Source organism: Equus caballus, chromosome 7 (assembly GCF_041296265.1).
Source record: "Equus caballus isolate H_3958 breed thoroughbred chromosome 7, TB-T2T, whole genome shotgun sequence".
Taxonomy (NCBI): domain Eukaryota; kingdom Metazoa; phylum Chordata; class Mammalia; order Perissodactyla; family Equidae; genus Equus; species Equus caballus.
Genome location: NC_091690.1, coordinates 48,156,056 through 48,179,247, shown reverse-complemented (window position 1 = coordinate 48,179,247; position 23,192 = coordinate 48,156,056). Strand labels below are relative to the sequence as shown.

The window sequence follows — 23,192 nt, the reverse complement described above, 5'->3', positions numbered from 1 at the left end:
CTCGAACCAGTCCACTAAAAAATCTATTAGAACTGATCATCGAGTACAACAATCTTGTCTGATACCAGGTAAGTATACGAAAGTAAATTATATTTATACACTGCAATGAACAATCTGACAACAAAATTAATAAAAATCTATTTATAATGGCACAAAAAAGAATAAAATAGGAATAAACTTAATAAAAGAAGTAGAAAACGCGTTGAAAACTGCAAAACATCATTTAAAAATTAATAAAGATCTACAAGTGTGAAATAACAAATGTTGGCAAGGATCTCAAGAAAAGAGAACCCTTTTGCACTCTTGGTGGGAATGTAAATTGGTGCAGCCACTATGGAAAACTGTATGGAGATTCATAAAAAATTAAAATAGACCTACCATATGATTCAGCAATTCCACTTCTGGGTATTTATCCAAAGAAAGCAAAAATGCTAACTCAAAAAGATATATGCACCTGACGTTCACTGCACCATTATTTACAATAGTCAAGTTATGGAATCAACCTAAGTGTCCACCAATAAATAAATGGATTTGAAATTGAGGTACACATATACAATGGAAATTATTAACCCATAAAAAAAGAATGAAATCTTGCCATTTGTGACAACACAAATGCACCTTGATGGCATTAGACTAAGGGAAATATGTCAGAGAAAGAAAAACATTGTATGATCTCTTTTATATGTAGAATTTAAAAACAAAACCCAAAAACCAGAAGTTCATGGATACAGAGAACAGACTGGTGGTTGCCAAAGGTGAAGAGTGGCCGCTGGCAGAAATGGGTGAAGGGGGTCAAAAGGTAAAATGAAAAAAAAAAAAGGAAAGGAGTTGTACTAAAAAAAATGCATGTTTATGATAATCACATAGTGACAGAATAATGATCATATACTTCTATATATTTTAAATCTACAAGCTAACACCATTGCTATTGGAAGATCATTATTGAATGTACACACATGCGAAGGGACATCAGTTACAGAGCTGCAAGCATCTTGAAGGTATGTGGAGAAAAACTCTCTTCTAGCCACATTTTCCCTGAAACTAACTTCTGGTCATGATAACAATTAAACATTTTTATTGCCAAAAGTTTGATTTGCATTTTTGGAAATGAAAGGAATGAGGTGAGGTTGGGAAGAGATTTGGATATTTGACCATTGCAAATCTTTAATAAAGATGAGCAAAGGCCTTGGAGTGATGCCATCCTTTTTCTTGCTCTTTATTTCTCCCTGACCAATAGTGGCAAGAAAAAAAAGGTGAACCCTATAAGTAAGTAGGTAAGTAAGTAAACAAATAAATAAATAAAAGGGAAAATAGCCCGTGTTCATGGATGCTTATATTTAAATACTGTTCAGATGTCAATACTTCCCAGAATGTTCTAAATTTCCACAAAATCCCTATCAGAATCTCAGCTGACTGCATTATACTGTGGATGTTAATAAAAGAAACCTTAACTAAATTTGAGTCAGGAAGGCCTCTAGGGGGAGCTCTCATGCACTACCACTCACCCTCAATTAGACCAAGGAAGAAGAGACGATGGCTTTCATCTTCAACAGGATGTAAAACTACTTTTCACTGAAGGAAAATTCTCTCCTCACCTGGCAAGGGCCCAGCCAATGAGAAACGCTGCAGCTCAGCCAATGAGGGATCATTGCTGCCCTGAGCTGTTACTTTCTGACAATGGATTTTCACTTAGAACAGCCCCTCCCTGCTCTCCCTTTTTCTCTATAAAAGCAGCTCCTTTTCTTTGTTTGCTGGATTTGCCTCTGGTTTGCCACAGCGTGCACACGCCAAATTGCAATTCTTTTGGCTATTCTTGAATAAACTCATTTTGAGATAAAATACCAGGCAAATTTGCTTTTTAGGTTGACAATAGTAATCGGCAAGCTGTTTCATAAATTACATGGAATTGCTGGGGAATCATAATAGCCAAACCGATCTCCAAAAGTAAAACAAAGTAGTAGGATTAACATTTTCTGATTTCAAATCTGACTGCTCAGCACAGTAATCAAGGAATGTGGTGATGACACAAGGACAGACACACAGATCAATGGGTTCGGTTGAGATTCCAGATGCAAACCCTTCATCCATAGTCAATTACTTTTCAAAAAAGGTACCGAGAATAAGGAAAGAATATTCTTTTCAAAAATTGGTGCTGGGACAACTGGATAGCAACATGAAGTTGGATGTTCACATTACACCACACACAATATTTTACCAAAATGGATTGAAGACCCCAACCTGAGGCAAAACCATGATGCTCTTAAAAAAACAGGGAAAAATATGACCCTGGATTTGGCAAAGAATTATTACATATGATACCAAAAGCAAAAACAGTAAAGAAAAAAAGGGGGGAATAATTTGAACTTCATTGAAATTCATCAGTTTGGGGCTTCAAAGCACATCATCAAGCAAGTGAAAACACCCATGGGAACCCATGTGCACTTCCGGTGGGAATGCAAAATCATGCCACCATTGTGGAAAACAGTATGGTAGTTTTTCAAAAATTACAAAGTGTTACCATATGCTCCAGCTTATCTAATTCTAAGTATATACCCAAAAGAATTCAAAACATGGACTCAAACAGATATTTGTACACTTGTGTTCTTGGAGCATTATTCACAGTACCCAAAAGGTGAAAGGAACCTAAGTTTTCATCAATGGATGAACGGATGAAGAAAATGTGGTACACACCTACAACTGAGTACTATTGAAGTTTAAGAAGCTTTAAGAAGAAATGAAATTCTGACACATGCTACAACTTGGGTGAACCTCAAGGACATTATAGTAAGTGAAACAAGCCAGTTGAAAAAAGGACAAAAAATGTATGATTCCACTGATATGAGGTACCTAGAATGGTCAGATTCATAGAGACAGCAGGACAGTGGTTGTCAGGGGCTGGGGGAGCAAGGGCAATGGGCTGTTGGTGTTTAATATGGGTAGAGTTACAGTTGTGCATTATGAAGCGTTCTGGAGATTGGTTTCACAATGTCAGTGTACTTCACACTATAAACTATACACTTAAATATGGATAAGATGTAATTTGCATGGAATAAATACAGAAGGTGGTCAAAAGGTACACACTTGCATGGTAAACTAAGTCATGGGGATGTAATTTACAGTATAGTGACTATAGTTAATACTACTGAATTGTATATTTAAAATTTTCTAAGAGAGATCTTAAAAGTTCTAATCACAAGAAAAAAATTATAACTGCATGTGGTGATGCATCTTAACTAGATTTATTGTGGTACGCCTGAAACGAATATAATGATACATGTCAATTATATCTAAAGTAGAAAAAAAAAGAAGGAAGTATTGATACATCCTACAACATGGAATTCCCTGAAAAAATTATACCAAGTGAATGAAACCAAACACAAAGACCACATATTACATATTTCCATTCACATGAAAGTCAACAAACACGGCAATTTATACAGACAGACAATAGATTAGTGGTTGTCTGGGGCTGGCACTTGGAGGAGCTAGGCAGGAAGACAGGGCAGTGGTGGGTTAAGGGTAGAGGTGTTTCTTTTTAGGTGATGGAAATGTCCTGAAATTGACTGTGGTGATGATTGCACTGAAGACCATGAGTTGCAGACATTTAAGGGGTCCATTGTATCAGATATGTATTGTTTCTCAAAAAAACTTCAAATAAGTGGATAAATACATTAAGAGTTTTGCAATGCAAATGAGTTTTGCAATCCAATCTCTTAAACATGTGAGTGCTTTTCAGGTACATCCCACATTTACATAACCTTTTCTGTTTTTTTGTTGTATCAGTCCAAACAGGAATTGAATTACCTTAGGGATACTATAGCCTTCACACTTCAAAGTTCTCTCAGGATACATTCTAACAATGATCTAAAATAAATTTCCCTCCAGGGTAAAAGGTACACCTGAGAATTGAATGAACACCCCTCACACCATATGGTTAGACTGAGAAGAGACCTTGCGCCCAGCTGCGGCTGCGGTTCCAACTTCCCATCAGAGCTAAGGGGTTGGGAGGCCAGAGGATTCCCTAGTCTGATATGAGGGGTTGGGGAAGCTCTGGGTGGAAGACTCAAGGCTGTCAACAGTCAGAGATCAAAGTGGAGCCAGAGTAATCATTACGCACCGTGAGTTGACTATGAAGTGTCTGTTTGCAAAGGGTCACAGTTCCACGAGCGGCCTCCTGGCATCGCCATTTCAATGGAAAAGTCCCCGGAGAGGACAAAGTCCAGCTCCAGGTCAGCTCAGACACCTGACCCCCGACCGGCTGTCACTCAGGAGCGAAAGGGAGGGGCCTTCTGACCTGTCCAATCAGTGTTGGCCCTGTGGCAGGTGGGCGGGGAGACGCTCTGCAGCCAAAGTCGACTGCCTGTGGTTCTGCAGTGGTTCCGATGGCGGGTCGCCTGCCCGTAAGTGTCCACGTTGCTCTGCCGCGGAGTCCGTCGCGCCATGACCTGTACCGAGTCGGAGGGAGGACGCCGGGAGCCCCACGAGCCTCAGCAATGGTGAGAGTTCAGCCCCGGAGGAGGAGGGGCTGGTGGGAAGCGGCGGGGCGGGCCCGGCCTCCAGCGGTCCCCTCCGGGGTCTGCAGCCCCGAGTCCGCGGTGGCGCCGCTCGGCCCTCAGGCCCCTTCGGCCACAGCGTGGGGGCGGGGCCGTCAGCCGGGCCCCGGGCGTCCTGTGGTCCCTGGGCGCGGCGACTTGGGCCGGAGCGTCTCTGGGCCGCTGTGCGCCCGCAGCCCCGCGTGTCCCAGACGGTGCGGGGCCCGCGGGAGGGTCCGCAGGACAGTCGGGCCTCGGTCTCCGGGGTCCGTGCGCGGAGGGGCTGCGGTCTGTGGGTCCCCAGTGCTTCTTTTTTCCCTAGGAGGCGCCCAGTTTTTCCTGAGTTTTCCAAATATTTGGGGAGACAAGTCTCAAATCCACAACCCTGTGCCCCCAGCTCTTCCAGGGCTGCCAATAAGTCTCAATTTTCAGATCGCTCCTTGTGTTCCCAAAGCCACCTGCCCCTCTCGGATTCACAGCATCCTTATCAACTATTCGTCCTCCGTGGTGCATCGCACAAACCCGTTTTTAGCTGTTTATCGTTATTCCCCAGAGCCATGGATGCCCCTTTCTTAAAGATGGTATTTGTCTGTGGATATTTTACATGAGAGGAAAGCAGAGAATAACCACCTGCAACTACAATGCATGAAATCCTTGTCTCTCCCCCAGGGTCTTTCTGGGCACAGACATGCAGTTGTCACTCCTTTGGGTGGAGCTTCCTCTTGAGAAACTTTCCTGGGTGATCCGTCCTGTCAGCACTGCCCCTCCTTAGGTTTGTGACCTAGAAAAGACTCACTAACTCATGTGTCTCCATTTTTCAATAACCGTAGATATATTTAATCAATAAACCTTGGAAGACAATATAAAATAGTTAAAAACAGACAACAAAGAGCTGAATTTCAGAAAAAAAAATTACATTCCATTTGTTAAGAATTCTCATTTCACTCTTTCTTCCCCTGAACGTGTGTAGTAAGTTTCTGAGGCCTGTTCTTTGCTTTTGAATGTTATTAAATGAAGTTTCTGGCCTTAGACATGCAGACCCCAAGTGTTCAAGTGTGACTTCTTGCCATGGAAATAATAAATAACTGATTTTTTTCTTGAAAGTAATAGATTGTTAGGATTTTCCAGCTGAACTAGTAAAACTGCCTTATAATTCCCTGCCCTATTTTTCACATAAAGATTGAGTTTAAGTGATTTTCCTGGATTATTCAAATACTGGGTTTGTGTCATTTGAAATAACAGTGATGTTCCAAAGCATCTCCAGTGGGGAGCAGAGGCCCCCAGTCCAAGACCCAAGCTAAGGCCCCCTTGGGCCTGCAGAGGGAAGGCCTTGAAGGCCCAGTTGTCCTTCCTGGGGAGCCACCCCCTGCAGGTGTCCTGCTGCTCACACCCCCATGGAAGGAGCCTTTATCCTGAGAGGAGCTGCAGAGCCCTGGAAAGCTGGGGGTGCACGTGCTCATGGGTTGGGGAGTGATGCCCTTTCTGAGGCTGTGGTTGTGGTTCCTTAGGGCTGGACATTTTAGACATTGTTTGAGTTTTGCACCCACACTGTAGGTGCACTGAGCGTGTAATCTGTGCACAGTGAGAAAGTCTGTGAGGATCAGGTGTTCTGTCCTGTGGACAAAGGGTTCATGAATTTGGAGTTCATGTGGGTCAGAAGCTTAAACTGAATCCGGCTGAGAGTTTCCTCACTTGTGAGGATGGGAGCCTGGGGGAGGCACTGCTTCCCTGCTCACAGGAGAGGGAGGGTGTGTGGGGTTCCAGAGTTCACTCCTGTGGCTGCTCAGGGGTCCCCACCCTCCTTCACCAGCCACAAGGCCACTCTAGGGCTTACATCTCAGGCGGGAGTGTTTAGACCTCAAGTCTGGGAATATGGTCACTTTCTGAACATGAGTTTTCCTTCTGCGCTGTAGACAAGCAGGCTGCTTCTATGGCCTCATTCAAATATTCATGTTTCTGTCCTCGGATTCCTTTTTCACTTGAAGATTGCAGCCCTTTGATTCTAGTCTCCATTGGCGCTTGGAAATTAAAATGTAAGTTGATTGTGAGATAGGATGAGTAAGGCAAGAACATCATGGAGCCAAATAGAACTCTTGTTTCATTTAGGCAAGAGAACCTCGTGATGTGAGGTAGGTTTGCTTAACTTCTCAGGCGCATTTTCCACTTTTATGTCAGCTTCTGTGTGTCCATGTTCTGAGGGAACTTTGACATTTAAAAGGCTATACTATTCCTAAGGCAAATGAATTCCTATTTTAATGGATCTGAGGAAAACACTTGAATTTCTATTTTCATTGATATAAGGAGTCACGTAAAGCTTACGTAAATCTTTGGAATTCCGACTTTATTGCAGGGCTTAATCGCAAACCCCTAGCGTACTCCTTCCTGAAAATATCAGCACTGTGAAACATAGTGGAGGGACAAACTATAATGCCCCTTGTCCTTTTGGAAATGAATTTGTAAGTTGTTTTCACTGGTTTGTGTTTATTGGGGCTTAAAGCATAAAATCCTGGTGTGCTTTTCTATGTAGAAATATTAAAATTAAATTAATTTTAAAATGCAAAAGTTAATTGAAAATAATGATCAAGCCTAGGAAAATGTGGTGTATATAAATTTCTCTCCTTATCTCAAATAAATCATGCGTGGGAAGGTTAAAATATTCCTAAGAGAGGAAACGCCCTTAAGGAGACTCCCCACCTGCTTGTCCTGCCCCGCTCCTCTACCTGACTCCAGCCCCCCTCCCATGACCAGTGTTGATCACTGCTTCACCATCCTGTTAGTGCTTCTTTATGTAAAACCACACCAGTGCATATGCCTGTTTTTCTCACCTGTGTTTGTTCCTGTAATGTGTGGCCAGGGTCCACATATTTGCTGTTTGACCACTGAACACTTAAGCCTCGCCCTCCCTTTCCCCCTGGGCCTTCTTCCCTGGACAGGCTGATGAGAAAGCCTGGAGGCTCCTGCACTGTGGGCTGCTGCTTGCGGGGCAGCTCCTCCTGGGCGCTGTGCTGCCCTGTGTTGCACTGTTGACCCCACCAAGCCTGGGTTCTAGGTGCGGAGAACTCCCAGGTGGCAGTTTGGGTAATTCCTCGTCCTTCAGGAGCAGGAGTCTAGGAATGAGGCCTTCCTTATGTGGCCTCAGTCAGTGACTTGGTGGGATCTATCTGTGTGTCTAGAGTGAGTGTGACACTGAGGTTGGGGTTGCCTTGATACTGGGATTGTGAGGGGACGATTATACCCTGTCAGTGCGGTGAGCCCATCAAGGGTCACTGCTTACAGAGCAATCATTTCACAGAGAAAGAGAAGAGAGGAAAATGCAGCCGGTAGGTGGTGAGAGCTCAAAGGGCTCAGCAGGACCCCTAGGGAAGTCTGCTGCTGCTGCCCGTGTGTCTTTTGCAACGTAGGTCCTGACCCTCCAGGTTATGGTGGACAACACCCACAGTCTGCGTCTGGCACAGCAAAGGGATTAGTTGGAACCCATCTTCAGCCTGGGTTCCTTAAACTCTGTAAACCAACCAGTTGTCATGGAGGAGGCGTCTGACCCTGATGGCGGCAGTGATGTGAGGCTCTCTGGAGGAGGGCCTTAAGTTGTCTGTAGGCTTCTGATGCAGGAAACTGCCCCACGTCCCGCACTATATGCCACTAGAGCTGCTTTTTCATCTCATACTGAGATCTCTTGAAAACAGAGGCTCTCGTAAGTAATGAGCATGAGACCCTCTACCAGGGCACCTGTTATGCCTTTGGCCTTGAAAACAGCACCCTGCCTGCTCAGCTCAGCTACTGACACCTACTTGTGATATGATGGAGCCTAACCTTGGCCCTGCAGCGTATGCCACGTGCAGCAGGGGCATGGCCCTTCTTCAGTTTATTGAAAGATACTGTGGTGATGGAGGAGTCCACCCCTCTCCCAGACCCCTTGGTTCCCTGGGTAGTTCCTCGGGATTAACTGAATGCACAGCACTGGGGAGTACATAGAGTTTGATAACAATACACATTTGTACATGATGGAGCTCAGTGCGGCGCTGATGCTCTTCATCCCTTAATTGGGACATCCGTGATGAAGAACCAAACCGAAGGATCATTAGAGCTAACCAAGCAGCAGGCAGTAATCTTAGTACAGGCCCAAAGTTGGCCTAATCTGCACATGTTCATAAACTCTTGGATGATTGTCTAAGGGATGCCGCTTTGTGGCAAAAGAACTCTGGGAATCTCTTGACTCGGAGATACTCAAAATAGAAATCAAGGTAACACTTGTCTGTACATTGCTGGGTCTACAATACAAGGACTCACCAGGACACTCGTCATCCACCTTGGAGTTCTGACACGACTGATACTGACCATGGCGCTTCTCAGAGGATACGGTGGGTGAGTTCTCCAACAAGGCATTCGATGGAAGTTTCCCCTCCCTTATGGGTCCCAGACTCATAGAGCACCGGGCTGGCTTACTGAGATCAGTTGAGTAAGAAGTGTCCTGTTTCACTCATCAGCAGTGGATTGTAATGAGTCTGTCTACTTCTTTCTTTTAAAGACTTCAGTGTTTCTTAGAACAGTTTCAGGTTTACAGAAAAGTGGATCAGATTTTACATACTTTCCACATAACCCTTCTCTCTGCATCCACATAGTTTGCACAACTTTTCACATTTTGTATTACTGTGGTCATTTCTTACAATTTCTGACCCATATTGATGCATCACATTGCACAGTGTACATTAGCATTGACTCTGTGTTATACAATGTATGGGTTTTGGCAAATGTATAATGACCTGTGTCCATCATTTCTGGGTCATAGGGTGTAGTTTCGCTTCCCTAAAACACCCCTGTGCTCCATGTATTGACTCATCCCTCCCCCAAGCCCCAGGTTCTTCACAACCAAAGATCTTTCTACTTGCTCATGCTTTTGTCTTTTCCAGAATGTCATGTACTTGGAATCATACTCTACATACCCTTGTCACATTGGCTTCTTTCCCTTAGCAGTATACTTCTAAGGTTCCTCCCTGTGTTTTCATGGCTTGGTACCTCATTTCTTTTATCACTGAACAGTATTTCATTGTATGGATACACCACTGATTGTCTGTTCAACACTTGAAGGACATCTTGCTTAAAACTCTAACTCTTGCCAATTATGAATAAAGTGCCTATAAACATTCATATGTGGCTTTTATGTGAATGTAAGGTTTCAACTCATTTAGAAAAATACCAAGGTGCCTTATTGGTGGATCTTACTCTATGTAGCAACAGTGTAGTTTGTTTTCAAAGAAAGTTCCTGCCTTCCATTGTAGGCACACCAAATTCCATTCCTGCCAACAGTGAATGAGGATTACCTGTAGCTTTGCATCTTAAAGAATATTTAGTGTTCTATTTTGAGTTTTCCCCATTTAATAAGTGTTTAATCTTCCCTCATTGTTTTATTTGCAATTTCCTAATGACATTTGATGCGAAGCATGTTTTTATATTGCTTATTTCCTATCTGTATATCTTATTCAGTGAGCTGTCTTTTCATATCTTTTGCCCATTTTTTTATTGGGTTGTTTCTCTTCTGACTGTTGAGTTTTAAGAGTTCTTTGGATATTTCTGGTAGTACTTATTTATCAGATAAGTGTTTTACAAAGATTTTCTCATATTCTGTAAATTGTGTTTTTATTCTCTTAACACTATCTTTCTCATAGCAGGAGATTTTCATTTTAAGGAAGTAAAATTTTGTTTTTTTTCTTTTCTGGATCTTACTTTTTGTTTTGTATCCAAAAATTCATCTCCAAACCCAAAGTTAGCTAGATTTTCTCCTATGTCATATCCTAGGAGTTTATTCCTCTGGAATTTTACATTTAGATCTGTGATGTGTTTTGACTTAATTTTTTTGAAAGGTATAAGGCCCGTGACTGCATTCATTTTATGTGTGTGTTTGTATGTGAGTATCCATTATTTCCACCAGTGTTTGTTTAAAAAACTTACTTTCATGTGAATTGCCTTTCTTTCTTTGTCAAAGATCAGTTGGCTATATTTGTGTGGGTCTATAAGGAAAGCCGTTGACTCATGTACCTTTCAACCTTGCTGTACTCTCTTATGAATTCCAGGAGTTATTTCTGTTGTGAATCCTTTCTCAGGTTTCACGGACACAGTCATGCCATATGGAGAAAACGTTATGAGTTTAGCTGCAAAATTCAAAAAGGTGTTCCTTCTCAAGTAGTGAAAGTTCCCCTCTATTACTAGTGTATCATAAATGGATGTTAGATTTTATCAAATCCTTTTTTATTTTCATTTCCCCCTCCTTTCCTTTTGTTATATTAGTAATATGTCTTCCCTCTTTTCTTAATCTTGACTAAATGTTTAACAATTTTGTTAGTCTTGTCTAAGAGCTAGTTTTTCTGTTTTAATTTTCTCTTGATTTCCCACAATGACATTGCTTTCTTTTCTAATTTTTATTGTTTTGTTTTTATTGTGCTTACTTTGGCTTTTATTTGCCCTTCCTTTTATTGTTTCCTAAGATAGATGCTTACATTTTTTATTATAGATCTTTGGTTTTCCCAGTGTAATTGTTCAATGGCATAAATTTCCCTCTAGGCACTGCTTTTGCTGCATCTAAGAACTTTTGTATGTTCTGTTTTCATTTCATTTAGTTCAAAATAATTTTTCACTTTCTTGAGACTTTTTGTTTGATCCTCTGTATTATTTAGAAATGTATTGTTGAATCTCCACATATTTGGGAATTTTCCAACTATCTTCTTGTTATTGACCTCTAGATGAATGCCTGTGTGATGTGAGAGAATATTTTATGTGATTTCTGTTCTTTCAGATTTGTCAAGGTGTGCTTTATGTCCCAGAATGTGGTTTGTCTTAGTGAATGTTCCACGTGACCTTGAGAAGAATGTATATTTTGCTGTTGCTGCATGAAGTATTCCATAGATTACAATGAAATCCAGTTGTTTCACAGTGCTGTTCCATTCACTTCTGTCCTTTCTCCTTTTCTGCCTACTGGAATTTATAATTCATAATAAGAGGGTGTCGAATTCTCCAACTATTGAATTCAATTCTTCTATTTTACTTGCATTCTGTCAGCTCTTGCCTTATGTATTTGCCCCCTCTTATGCACATGCACATGAAGCATTGCTATTCCTTCTTGGAAAATATACTCCTTTATTATTATGTAATGTGCCTCTTTATCTCTGAATTTTCCTTCATTTGAAATCTGTGTTATCTGTAATTCATATATGTATGCCAACTTTCTTTTGACCTGTGTTGGCATGGGATATTTTTCTCCATCCTTTTACCCCTCATCTGTGTGTGTCTTTATATTGAAAGTGGGTTTCTTATAGACAGTATATAACTCAGTTTGTTTTTTATAAATCTGGTGTTACTGTATCTTTCAATTATATTGAGACCATTGATGATTAAGGTGTTTATTGATACAGCTGGATTAATATTGAGTATCCCCTTTACTGTTTTTTTATATCTTGCTCTTGTTGTTTGTTTCTTTTTGTCTTCCACCTTCTCTGGCTGAAATCCAGCATTTTATGTGATTTTCTTTATTCTCTTCTCTTAGTATATTAATTACGCATTTTTTTTAAAAAACTTGCCCTTGAGTTTTCAATATACATTGATACCTAACGCACCTTTTCTGCCAAATAACACTGTACCTCTTCACTGTGTGCAAGTACTTCATAACAGAATATTCCCTATTTCCCCTTCCTATGCCTTGTCACATTGCTGTCACTTATTTCACTTGTCCATAAGCTTCTCATTACCAAATACATTGTTGCTAATATTATATGAAACAAAGCGTCATTTGTTATATTAATTATAAACATAAAAGATGTTTTACCATCATCTTTTCTTTTTCTAATCTTCTACCTTTATCATTTACATTCTTTCCAATAAATTTTTGATCATTTTGAAGTAGGTGTACTAATGACAAATTTCCTCAATTTTTGTCTCAGAAAGCTGCTATTTTTCCTTTATTTTTGAAGGATAATTTTCCTTGACTGGACTTCTAAGAGAGTCATTTTCTATTCTCAACATTTCCCTCTACTCGTTAAATATTTCACTCTACTGTGTTCTTATTGCATTGTTTTTGAAAAGAAGTCCAATTTAATTTGAATTATTGTTTCTTTATACCCAAGTTGTGTTTCTTCTCTGGCACTTTTCAATATATTCTCTGTCTTCGATTTTTCTCTAGTTTGAATAGGATAATCTTGGGTGTACACTTTTGTAGCTTATCATTTTTAGTGTTCTCTGAGCTTCCTAGATGTACAATTTGCCAGCTCTCATTAATTTTAGGATATTTTCATGATTCTTATTTCAGTCGTTTCTTCTATTGCTTTCTGCCCTTTTTTTGTTGTTCAGGTATTCCTGTTCTGGGTAATTTAAGCCTCTGTTAAAGAGGGTTGTCCTAGGTTTCATGGATATTGTGTTCTGTCTTTTTTGTTTTTTTTTTCCTTTTTGTCTCATAACTATAATACTTGTTTCATTGTAAAGCATTATGTCATTACCCAACATGCTCTTCACACTGCCATTACAGAGAAATATGAGGAAATGTGATCACAGTAAAAATGGATAATTTCCATGTGTTCATGATGCTGTTAAATTGGTGAGGAAGTGTGTACAGAAAAACTGAGTTTTTGATGATCGCATCACAGAATAAATGTTTGGAGATAACAGAATCATATGTAACCTTCCTACCAATAGAATGTAGATCCCCAGTATTGTTAGTCTCATGCATCCTATTCTACACATATTTGTATTATTGTAGGATTCAGTGGTCATTGAGGATGTGACTGTGAACTTCACTCTGGAGGAGTGGGCTTTACTGGATCCTTCACAGAAGAAACTCTACAGAGATGTGATGTGGGAAACCTTCAGGAACCTGGCCTCAGTAGGTAAGAGTGAGGACATTCCTTCACTGCTTCAATGAGAGAACAAGTGTTTCTTGACCATCAAGATTGACTGTGGAAAGGAGAGATGTTGGTAAATAAACTAGAAATGGTCATAACTCAACATAGTCTTAGAATCTGAAATTTTTTCCATAACTTCTAGTACTTTGTAATCAACTTTCCGGGTCTGCATTTTAGGAAAAACATGGGACGATCATAATATTGAAGATCAGGACAAAAACCAGGAGAGAAAACTAAGGTGAGTTACACTTACAATAGAAAGCAGTGTCTTAGATGAGAATCCTGGTGTGTTATGAAATTTTTAAAAGACGCAAAGAAACCAAATGACCCTTTCTTCAAATTTAGCTATTCTTGGAAAATTTTCACCAAATGTACTTTCTAAGATGTGTTATAGAGGTTCAGCTTTTGCAAAATGGCTCTCTTGGAAACAGTATTAATAAACCCTATGTATGAATATCACTGTTTGGATAATAGCAGGGGTGAGGTCCTCTTGCAGAGTATTCAGTTTATTCAATTTGCGAGCATTCAGACAAGGCAGAACACCTAAACTTTTCCTATAAATCACAATAAATATGACAAATACAAAATTGTTATAAAGAAATCATTTATAATGTGCTTCTCATTTTTTACAGAAATCATATGGTAGGGAGACTCTGTGAAAGTGAAGAGGGTAGTCAATGTGGAGAAAACTTTAGCTGTATTCCAAATCTAAAACCGAAAAGGAAAACTACAGCAAAACCATGTAAAGGCAGCGCAAGTGGAAAAGACTTCATCCATCATTTATCCCTTAATAGGCACGTTAGATGTCACACTGAACACAAAACATATGCCTATCAAAAATATGGAGAGAAGCCATACAAATGTAAGGAATGTGGGAAAGTCTTCCCTTTTCCCAGTTCTCTTCAAATACATGAAAGACCTCATACTGGAGAGAAACCCTATGAATGTGAAAAATGCAGTAAAGCCTTTACTTCTTCCAGTTCTCTTCAAGGACATGAAAGAGTTCATACAGGAGAGAAACACTATGAATGTAAACAATGTGGGAAAGCCTTTAGAGTTCCCTCAACTCTTCGCTCACACATGATCTCTCACACTGGAGATGGACCTTATAAATGTAAGGAATGTAAGACAGTATTCATTTCTCTCGTTGCTTTTCAAACACATGAAAGGAGTCACACTGGAGAGAAACCCTATGAGTGTAAAAATTATGGTAAAGCATTTCTTCTACATCTCTTCGAATACATGAAAGGAGACAAACTGGAGAGAAACCCTATGAATGTAAAAATTGTGACAAAGCCTTCAGTGATTCCAGTACTTTTTGAAAACATGAAAGACGTCACACTGGAAAGAGACCCTATAAATGTAAGGAATGTGGGAAAGCCTTTATTGCTCTCACAAACCTTCGAGTACACATGATCACTCACGCTGGAGACAGACCTTATAAATGTAAGGAATGTGGAAAAGTTTTCGTTTATCCTAGTTCATTTCAAATACATGAAAGGAGTCACACTGGAGAAAAACCCTATGAATGTAAAGAACGTGGGAAAGCCTTCAGTTTGTACAATAACTTAAAGACACACAAAAGAACTCACACAGGAGGGACACCCTTTGTATGCAATGAATGTGGTAAGGCTTTTATTTCACTTCAAGTTTTCCAAATACATGAAAGAAATCACACTAGTGAGATATTGTATGAATGTAAAAAATGCAATAAAGCACTCACTTCTTCCAGTTCTCTGTGAAGACATGAAAGAAATCACACTAGAGAAAAATGCTATGAATGTAAAATATGCAGTAAGGCATTCCCTTATCCCAGTTCTCTTCAAATGCCTGAAAGAACTCATACTGGAGAGAAACCCCATGAATGTAAGGAATGTGGGAAAGCCTTTGAAGATCCCTCAGGCCTTCGATCACACATGACCTCTCACACTGGAGATAGACATCATAGATGTAAAGAATGTGAGAAAACATGTATGTTTCCCAGTGCCTTTCAAGTACATATGGGGAATCACACTGGAGAGAAACCCTATGAATGTAAAGAATGCAGTAAAGCATTCACTTGTACCAGTTCTCTTCGAGTACACGAAAGAATTCATACAGGAGAGAAACCCTATGAATGTAAAAAATGCAGTAAAGCATTCAGTCGTACCAGTTCTCTTCGAGTACATGAAAGAACTCATACAGGCGAGAAACCCTATGAATGTGAAAAATGCAGTAAAGCCTTCACTACTTCCAGTTCTCTTCGAGGACGTGAAAGAATTCATACTGGAGAGAAACTCTATGAATGCAAGGAATGTGGGAGAGCCTTTAGAGATTCCTCAAGTCTTTGATCACACATGATCTCTCACACTGGAGACAGACCTCATAAATGTAAGGAATGTGAGAAAACATTTATTTCTCCCAGTACCTTTCAAGTACATAAAAGGAGTCACACTGAGGAGAAACCCTATGAATGTAAAGAATGCCATAAAGTATTCAGTCATACCAGTTCTCTTCGAGTACATGAAAGAATTCATACTGGAGACAAACCTATGAATGTAAGGAATGTGGGAAAGCCTTTAGAGATTCCTCAAGCCTTCGATCACACATAAATCTCTCACACTGGAGACAGACCTCATAAATGTAAGGCATGTGAGAAAACGTTTATTTCTCCCAGTGCCTTTCAAGTACATAAAAGGAGTCACACTGGGGAGAAACCCTTTGAATGTAAAGAATGCCATAAAGCATTCAGTCATACCAGTTCTCTTCGAAAACATGAAAGAGTTCATACGGGAGAGAAACCCTATGAATGTAAGGAATGTGGGAAAGCTTTCAGTTCTCATCAAAGTTTCCAAATACATGAAAGAAATCATAGTGGAGAGAAACAGTATGAATGTGAGAAATGTAGTAAAGCATTTAGTTTTCCCAGTTCTCTTCGAAGACATGAAAGAACTCATACTGAAGAGAAATTGTATACACGTCAGGAAGGCAGGAAAGAAAAACCTTGATAAAAACCTCTTGAATATAAACAGCATGGGAAAGACTTCAAATGGCCTACATTTTTCTATGTGAATCTCCCACCAAAAAGAGATATAAATGTAATCATGGAAAAGCTTGATGGAAATTGTGTATGATGTTCTAGAAAATGTTCAACATAAAAGAGTTGTAAAAATATTGTTTACCAAGCCTCCTCTTAAAGTGCAGCATTGGATTGCAGATTTCTATTAATGACTTTCAGAAATGAATATTGAAGTGAGATAATTCTGAAAGTCATCCTGCATCAATAGTACAGAAGATTACTAAGTAGGTGCTTTTTCCTTAAATCTATTAATATTTTCCCTTTAAGTCTTTTTTGTAATGTTTTAATTGTTCTGTGTTAAGGGGCCATTGAAAAATGGAAGTTTGTATTTGTTGGGATTTTCTTACTGGCCTTATACTGCAATTCCTGGATATGCCTAATCCATTGTATAGATTGTTCTTTTCTCAGAGAAAGCTCCTTTTTTGGGGTGGTCAGTATAGGAGCCTATTTTTATTTTCCATATATTAAACAGTGGGGACAAATCTTCATGTGTGGCAAGTTTATCAAAGAGTATAGTTTCTTGGGAATTCTTATTTTCATATTTGGGCCTTTGTGGTTTGTCCTTCCTTCTGACTGGTATTTGGTGAATAGACTTTGAATTAGAGACCTGTAATAGGGCAACAAAATCTAGAGCTGGACATATCACCCTTGTGTTTTGTTGATGAGAGTAATAATAAGAACCAGATCTTTAAGAATCCATCCCCTTTATGGTTCCGTGTTGGAATTCCCCAATAGCCTCACTTGCATGAGATTTGGAAGGCAGAAGCAAACAAGGCATTAGGCAGATTTGGGAGTCACCACACAGAGAGAGAGTCAGCTACGTATGAGATTTGAGGACAGCATTTTCCATCCCAGTTTCTGGATTCTTTGCCCTTCTAGTCAAGAGTATCTTGAAAATCACACCAACTGTTAGATTTCCATTTTCATAGAGGTGTATTTTCCACTGATGTTTTCACAAGTTTCACATCGAAGATCCATTAGGATTTTTCTGTAAGGCCTCTTGGAAACTAATTCAGACTTTTGTGGTTGGGAGTATTCTCTGATTCCCTTTTTCTCTAGGTTATATCTGTATAAGGTCTAATTTGTATAGTAAATACTGTGTGTGCTGTTAATACTGTTAGTTAATATGTTTTCCTGATTCACCATGACATCTACAATGGGACATAAAAAGAAAGAAATGGGAGTTTGTTTCTCTGCTGCACTGTGCAGAGGCTGCCTTCACCAGTTCTTCCACATGAGAACAATCACCTTTCTCATGTCAGGAAGATGTTTTTTTTTGTTTTGTTTCCTATTACTTGCAGCTGAAGGTATTCCCTCACTATGTTTTCAATAATGTTTGATTGTATGTCATTAAAACTGTCAGTTTCTTTGTGAAATGAATACTTCTTTTGTTCACTTGTTGTTTCACAAATTGTTCACTGTAGCTTGAATGATATATTTTACCAACTGTTTTCCAAGCCATCATATGTTTATAACTATTATTGTGAGTTTCATTTCCTCAGAAAATATATTAAAATTCATATTTATTATGGATTTTCAGATACACTTTGCAATTTTCTTCACTTAATCATTATACATTATGAGTCACTTTTATCATGTGCATACAAATTCAGGTATTTTTTCCTCAGGCAAACTGTATTTTTTATTTTATGGTTATAATCTTCTTCATGAAAGTAAGTTCTCATTCATTCTTAACTGAAAACTTAAAAATCATGGGTTTTGTCAGTGCCCACTAGCCAGTGACCTGCAAGATTGCACCTGTAGGCAAAGAGAGGGTTGTTAGCAATTCTACTAAGAATGACCACAGACCATAAAGGACTGTGAAGTGTAACAATAACAGGGTGCTCAGAAGAACTTCTTACAAGATTTTGGCCTGTGTGTATTTGACTGCTATTCAAGGAGGTAAGTCATTTTTTGTATTGAAAGTGGTGAGAAGGTAAACCTATCTTTGGCAAACATTTTATCTTTGGTAAACATAATCATTGTTTTCTAGAAGGCAGAAACAATGTAGTGGAGCTAAAGTTAATTTCTAAGAAGTTCCAGTTGGTCGTTTTAGTAAGAAGGCAGGGCTATTACTCATTTTTTTGATTTGTAATTTTATCTTTTACTGATTTTACTGGTATGGTTACAAAATACTCTTAGTTTTTTCCTGACAACTGTGTAACTTTGATGAAGGATGTGTGTGACATTTTTCTCTTCAGCAGGATGACTTGGCCTTGCAGTGAATGCAGGCCACCTCCTGGTCCTCTGGAAGAGCTTTTGCCTTTGCTACTTATAGTCAAAACACTGATGTATTTCCTACAGTGTGTTAGACACTATTTACCATAAAGTATCTCAATTAAAATATATACATTCACTTCTTAGTATACTACATAATATTTTTAATATCTTATTTATGAGTCAACTCAGGCCTTTGAGTTTAGGTAAATTTTGAGACAATACACACCTAGCAAGGGAGAGAGACAGGACCACTAGGCCAATCAAGTCTTTCTCAGAGACTGTGCTCTTGATGCTAATGTTTCAACATCCTTCACATCCCATGCACTGTAGAGTCAGTGTACCCAGTTTAGGAGAAATAAGGCAGGTAGGATTTGGATATAGCTGCATGAAATAAACAAGTTCTTGAAGTCTTGGTGCTTATAGGTTTGTGGAAAAGAGAGATGATTAACAAATGATAAAGCTGTGGTTTGTAAGGTGGAAATAAGGGCCTTGAAGGAAAGTAAAAAGCAATATAAGCTAACAGGGAGGCCGAGGTCGGTATATGTCTTTTCTGTGAGGGTAGGGGTGAGTGAGGATGTCATTCTTGTTATCTGGGAGTTGAGACTTCCTATTGATTTAGGCCACAGATATTTGTGCTGTCATTTTGTGTTTAATATTCTAGGAGAGGATTTTCACTTACATTTAAATATTTAAAATGTTATAGTATTTGGCATTTTCATTTTGCTGCTCTACAGACTGAATATGCTATACCCCACTAAACCGTGGAGTTCCTCCCATTTACAGAAAGAGTTGCCTTCATCTGCAGTGTCCTAGCTCATCCTGAGTGTATTCTATCATTAGAGTTATATCTTTGCAAGTCCACTGTGATCTCGCAGTGGAAACCTCAAAAACAGCTCTGGGTGTTTAGAGGCAATCATCCGAGGAGTAATGAGGTGAGCTGCAGAGAGAGGGTGTCATTTGGAGTAGTATCCTAATGAGTATAAAAGGAGAAATGGGAGATTTTCAACATCTTTTCATCTCAGGAGTGGCTGGAAGTCTTATTTCAGTGGTTCACAAAGCCCCATAGTCCAGATTGCTGTTCACACGTTTCACTGCCGTATGCCTAGACATCCAGCACATATTGTGGAAATGTGGGAAACAGTAACAATTTTGAGGTTTAGAAGAGCAAGGGAAGTTCAATCTTTTCCATTTTTTTAGTGTCAACTTATGTATCGGAGAGGGTCCTGTTCAAATGGGCACCGCAAGTTCTTTTAGGGTGATGATGTATTTTCCATCTTTTGAATGCAGTATTACTATACATGTGTGAAAACTCCTAAATACACTAAAAATATTTTATATGTATTTTTGTTACACGTGTGCATGTCTGTATAGTAATTAGAAAACAACACAATTGCTTTCAGATGCCAGGAGAATATTAACTTTCCTGAACCATGATTTTGTGTGCTCAAGTCTTCTTTCCACCAAGGGCGATCCTTAGGAAGAATTGGAGGAGTGGGGAAGAAGGACTCAGTCCTCTGCAGGCCTTTCTTGCAGCCCTGTCTTAGTAAAAAAAAAAAAAAAGAAATTCCCTAGAGCTGCCCCTGCCCTCATCTCATACACATGAGCTCAGTGAGAGGCTCCCAGAATCTCTGAGTTTGAATGAGCCTCCTTGGACAAACCTTAGGAATTACAGTGGTTCTATGCCTGTGGACTCCTCGTTCATGTGCATCAGCATCATTTTTTTCATTGCCATCCATAGACCGTTTTCAGCTGTTCATTTCCGATCTCAAACCTTCTCCGTGCCTGTTGACTTGGAAACATCTTTAGAAATCCACACATGTCCCACTCTGCAAAACTCCTCTGAGGCAACGGGAGGGGGCAGTGAGCTGAGAGGGTGACAGAAGCAGTGGTAGAACCCATGTCATGGGCACATTCTGGCAGCCACAGTGATGCAGCCATCTCAGATTTCTCAGATCTGTTTGCTTGCTTACTCACACAACACTTAGAAATTGACTTACATTGGATTAAGAAACAACGCTGTAGGATTTTTGACATAACAATACCATTAGTGTCCCCCTCCCCCCACTCCTTTATCATAGGGGCTTTAGCAGCCTCCCATCTTGCATCCAAGAGTCTAATCCTCCTGTGATCGACATAAATTGCCCAAGACATTCTTGTACCAGAAACTATTGTCTTCAGCGGGTGCTGCACACAATTAGAGAAGCCACTGCTGGCAACTTACAGAGTCTTTTTCTAAATGGAGCCCCTCCCAAGGCCTGAGTTAATGATTCTCCACAGCCAGCACCCATGGACGCAGGACTCCTCAGGCTTGCTAATCAAAGCCCTCCTCATTGAAGAGATACGGGTACTTACAGCATAGGGCCAAAGATGGGACCTCTGCTTTATCCCACGAACAGTAAGAAGGGTGTTTCCCTCTGCTCTGATTGATGTTTCCATTGTGGAGGAGGAAATTTGCTTTTCAGACACATTGGACACTTGGCGAGTCACTTGGGGGCACATGGGTGACCAGGATGTACATATACTTTACGGGCAGTGTGCACCACCACACCTAATGGAGCCCAGTGCAGAGAGCCTGGCTTCTGTCCCTAGAACTAAGGGGCCATCCCTGATCAAAGAACAGACCCAAGCATCAGATCGATGAGTCAAGTAGCGGGCATGCTGTCAACAGAAAATTTCTTGGCCAAGAATCAAACACATCTGTACATCTTTACAGATCCTTTGGCCATTGCCAATGATCTAGCTGTGTTGTCCCACCAATAGCAACGACTCCTTACCCAAGGTTGCCACCTACAGCATAAAGAACCCTGGGAATATCTTGCCTCACAATTACTCAAGTACACATCGGGTCACTCCTTACTCTGAACATATTAAACCTCAATCTCAGAGGCTCATTTCATTGCTCAGGGTGATAATTGACTCATTTCTGAGATACGTAACACCTCAGAACTGATGGTATTAACCTTCGTTCTATGTTCACACAAAACCATTTATAGGCCTCTAACCTAAGAGTCTAGCCAAAATTCAGTTGATTTCTGTCCTCTGCCATGGTTAACTCAGTGACTGACGAACGAATGCACCTGATATGAGAAAACAATTCGCTGGTATTATAACTGATGGACATACCTTCCGGCTGAGAAAGGGGTCTCCACTGCTGATGGCAGATAGACTTTGTAGGGCCACTAAGCGCCTCTGCTGGGCTCCATGCTGTGCTCAGACCATGATATAAACATATACACAAACTACTCATGCTGTCATACATGATGCTGCTGAAGCCAAAATACAAAGACTCACCATGATGCTCTAGAAAATATTGACATTGTCAATTCAACAGTTTTACCTCTTTCACAACCGAAGGCTGGTCTTATGGCTTACTTAGACTAAATTACCTTTCTTACAAACAGGCCCTCCTGCTGTTTGAGGCATTAGTTAGAGTCAATCCCCAGTCTTTGTGGCTTATATACTTTGTTGTGATCATCAGGCTTACTGGCACCTTATAGATAGATGCCTTTCAGTAATAGATATCTGTGCCAAAATGGTCACTTCTGCAGGTCTTGGCTTCTTGTAATTGTGCACCCTAGGCACCACTGTTGTATCCCATGCTGAGCCTTCCTCCTCACATTGCCTGTCGCCTGTGTGCCCTGCATGTCCATACTTAATTTTGGGCGCCCTCCTTCAAATACCCATCTAGCCCATCAAATACAAATGTGCTGTTTTCCTACCACTTGCAATCATGTGCTTATTGGTGTGGGAGTCCCTGGTACTGACCTGGACACACATGATGTATTCAGTAAACACATGATTAATAGCAATCGAGAAATGTCCCAAACACTCAGAATACGTGTAGCAGACAGCTTATGTTTGAGATGTTCTCCTGAAGGAAAACCCCCTGTCAGCCGTGGTAGCTGATGACTGCTTGGGTTTGACTATTTATCAACCAGCCAGGGAAAGCTCTGTTCCCTTAAAAGGGCTGCTCGCTGCATGTGGGCAGGCTGCACTGGCAGGGTGCCACCAAGAACACAACAACTTAAACAGGAGCGCTACTAAAATATGTGAACAGAGCTCCAGACCACACTCACACACTTTCCTGGATGTCTCCAACACTTTTGGATGATTAGATTCAAATTATTTTTTCAGGCTTGGTCATCTTAATATAATATGTTGCTTTTTCTTTTCACATGGCTTTTTAATGAATACTCAGATTTATTTAGATGAGATTTCTCATTATTCACTCATCTAAGTTCAGGAGTGAACACTAATAAAGACACTGACCTTGGGGCCGGCTCCGTGGCCAAGTGGATAAGTTCGCACGTTCCGCTGCGGGGTCCCAGGGTTGCAATCCTGGGCGCGGACATGGCACCGCTCGTCAGGCCACGTTGAGGCGGTGTCCCACGTCCCACAGCTAGAAGGACCTGCAACTAAGATATACAACTAGGTACAGGGGGGTTTGGAGAGATAAAGCAGAAAAAAAAAAAAAAAAGATTGACAACAGTTGTTAGCCCA

At 40.3% G+C, this 23,192-nt stretch overlaps 1 protein-coding gene across 1 annotated transcript; it reads left to right on the top strand.

Moving 5' to 3' along the window:
- Positions 1–4,257: 4,257 nt before the first annotated feature.
- LOC138915113 (zinc finger protein 709-like) lies at positions 4,258–18,003 on the top strand. Its single transcript, XM_070274020.1, is given in 5 exon segments — positions 4,258–4,496; positions 13,273–13,399; positions 13,592–13,652; positions 14,047–14,633; positions 14,636–18,003. Coding segments are annotated over 5 exon segments (2,259 nt in total). The 5' UTR covers positions 4,258–4,382; the 3' UTR covers positions 16,006–18,003.
- Positions 18,004–23,192: the final 5,189 nt, after the last annotated feature.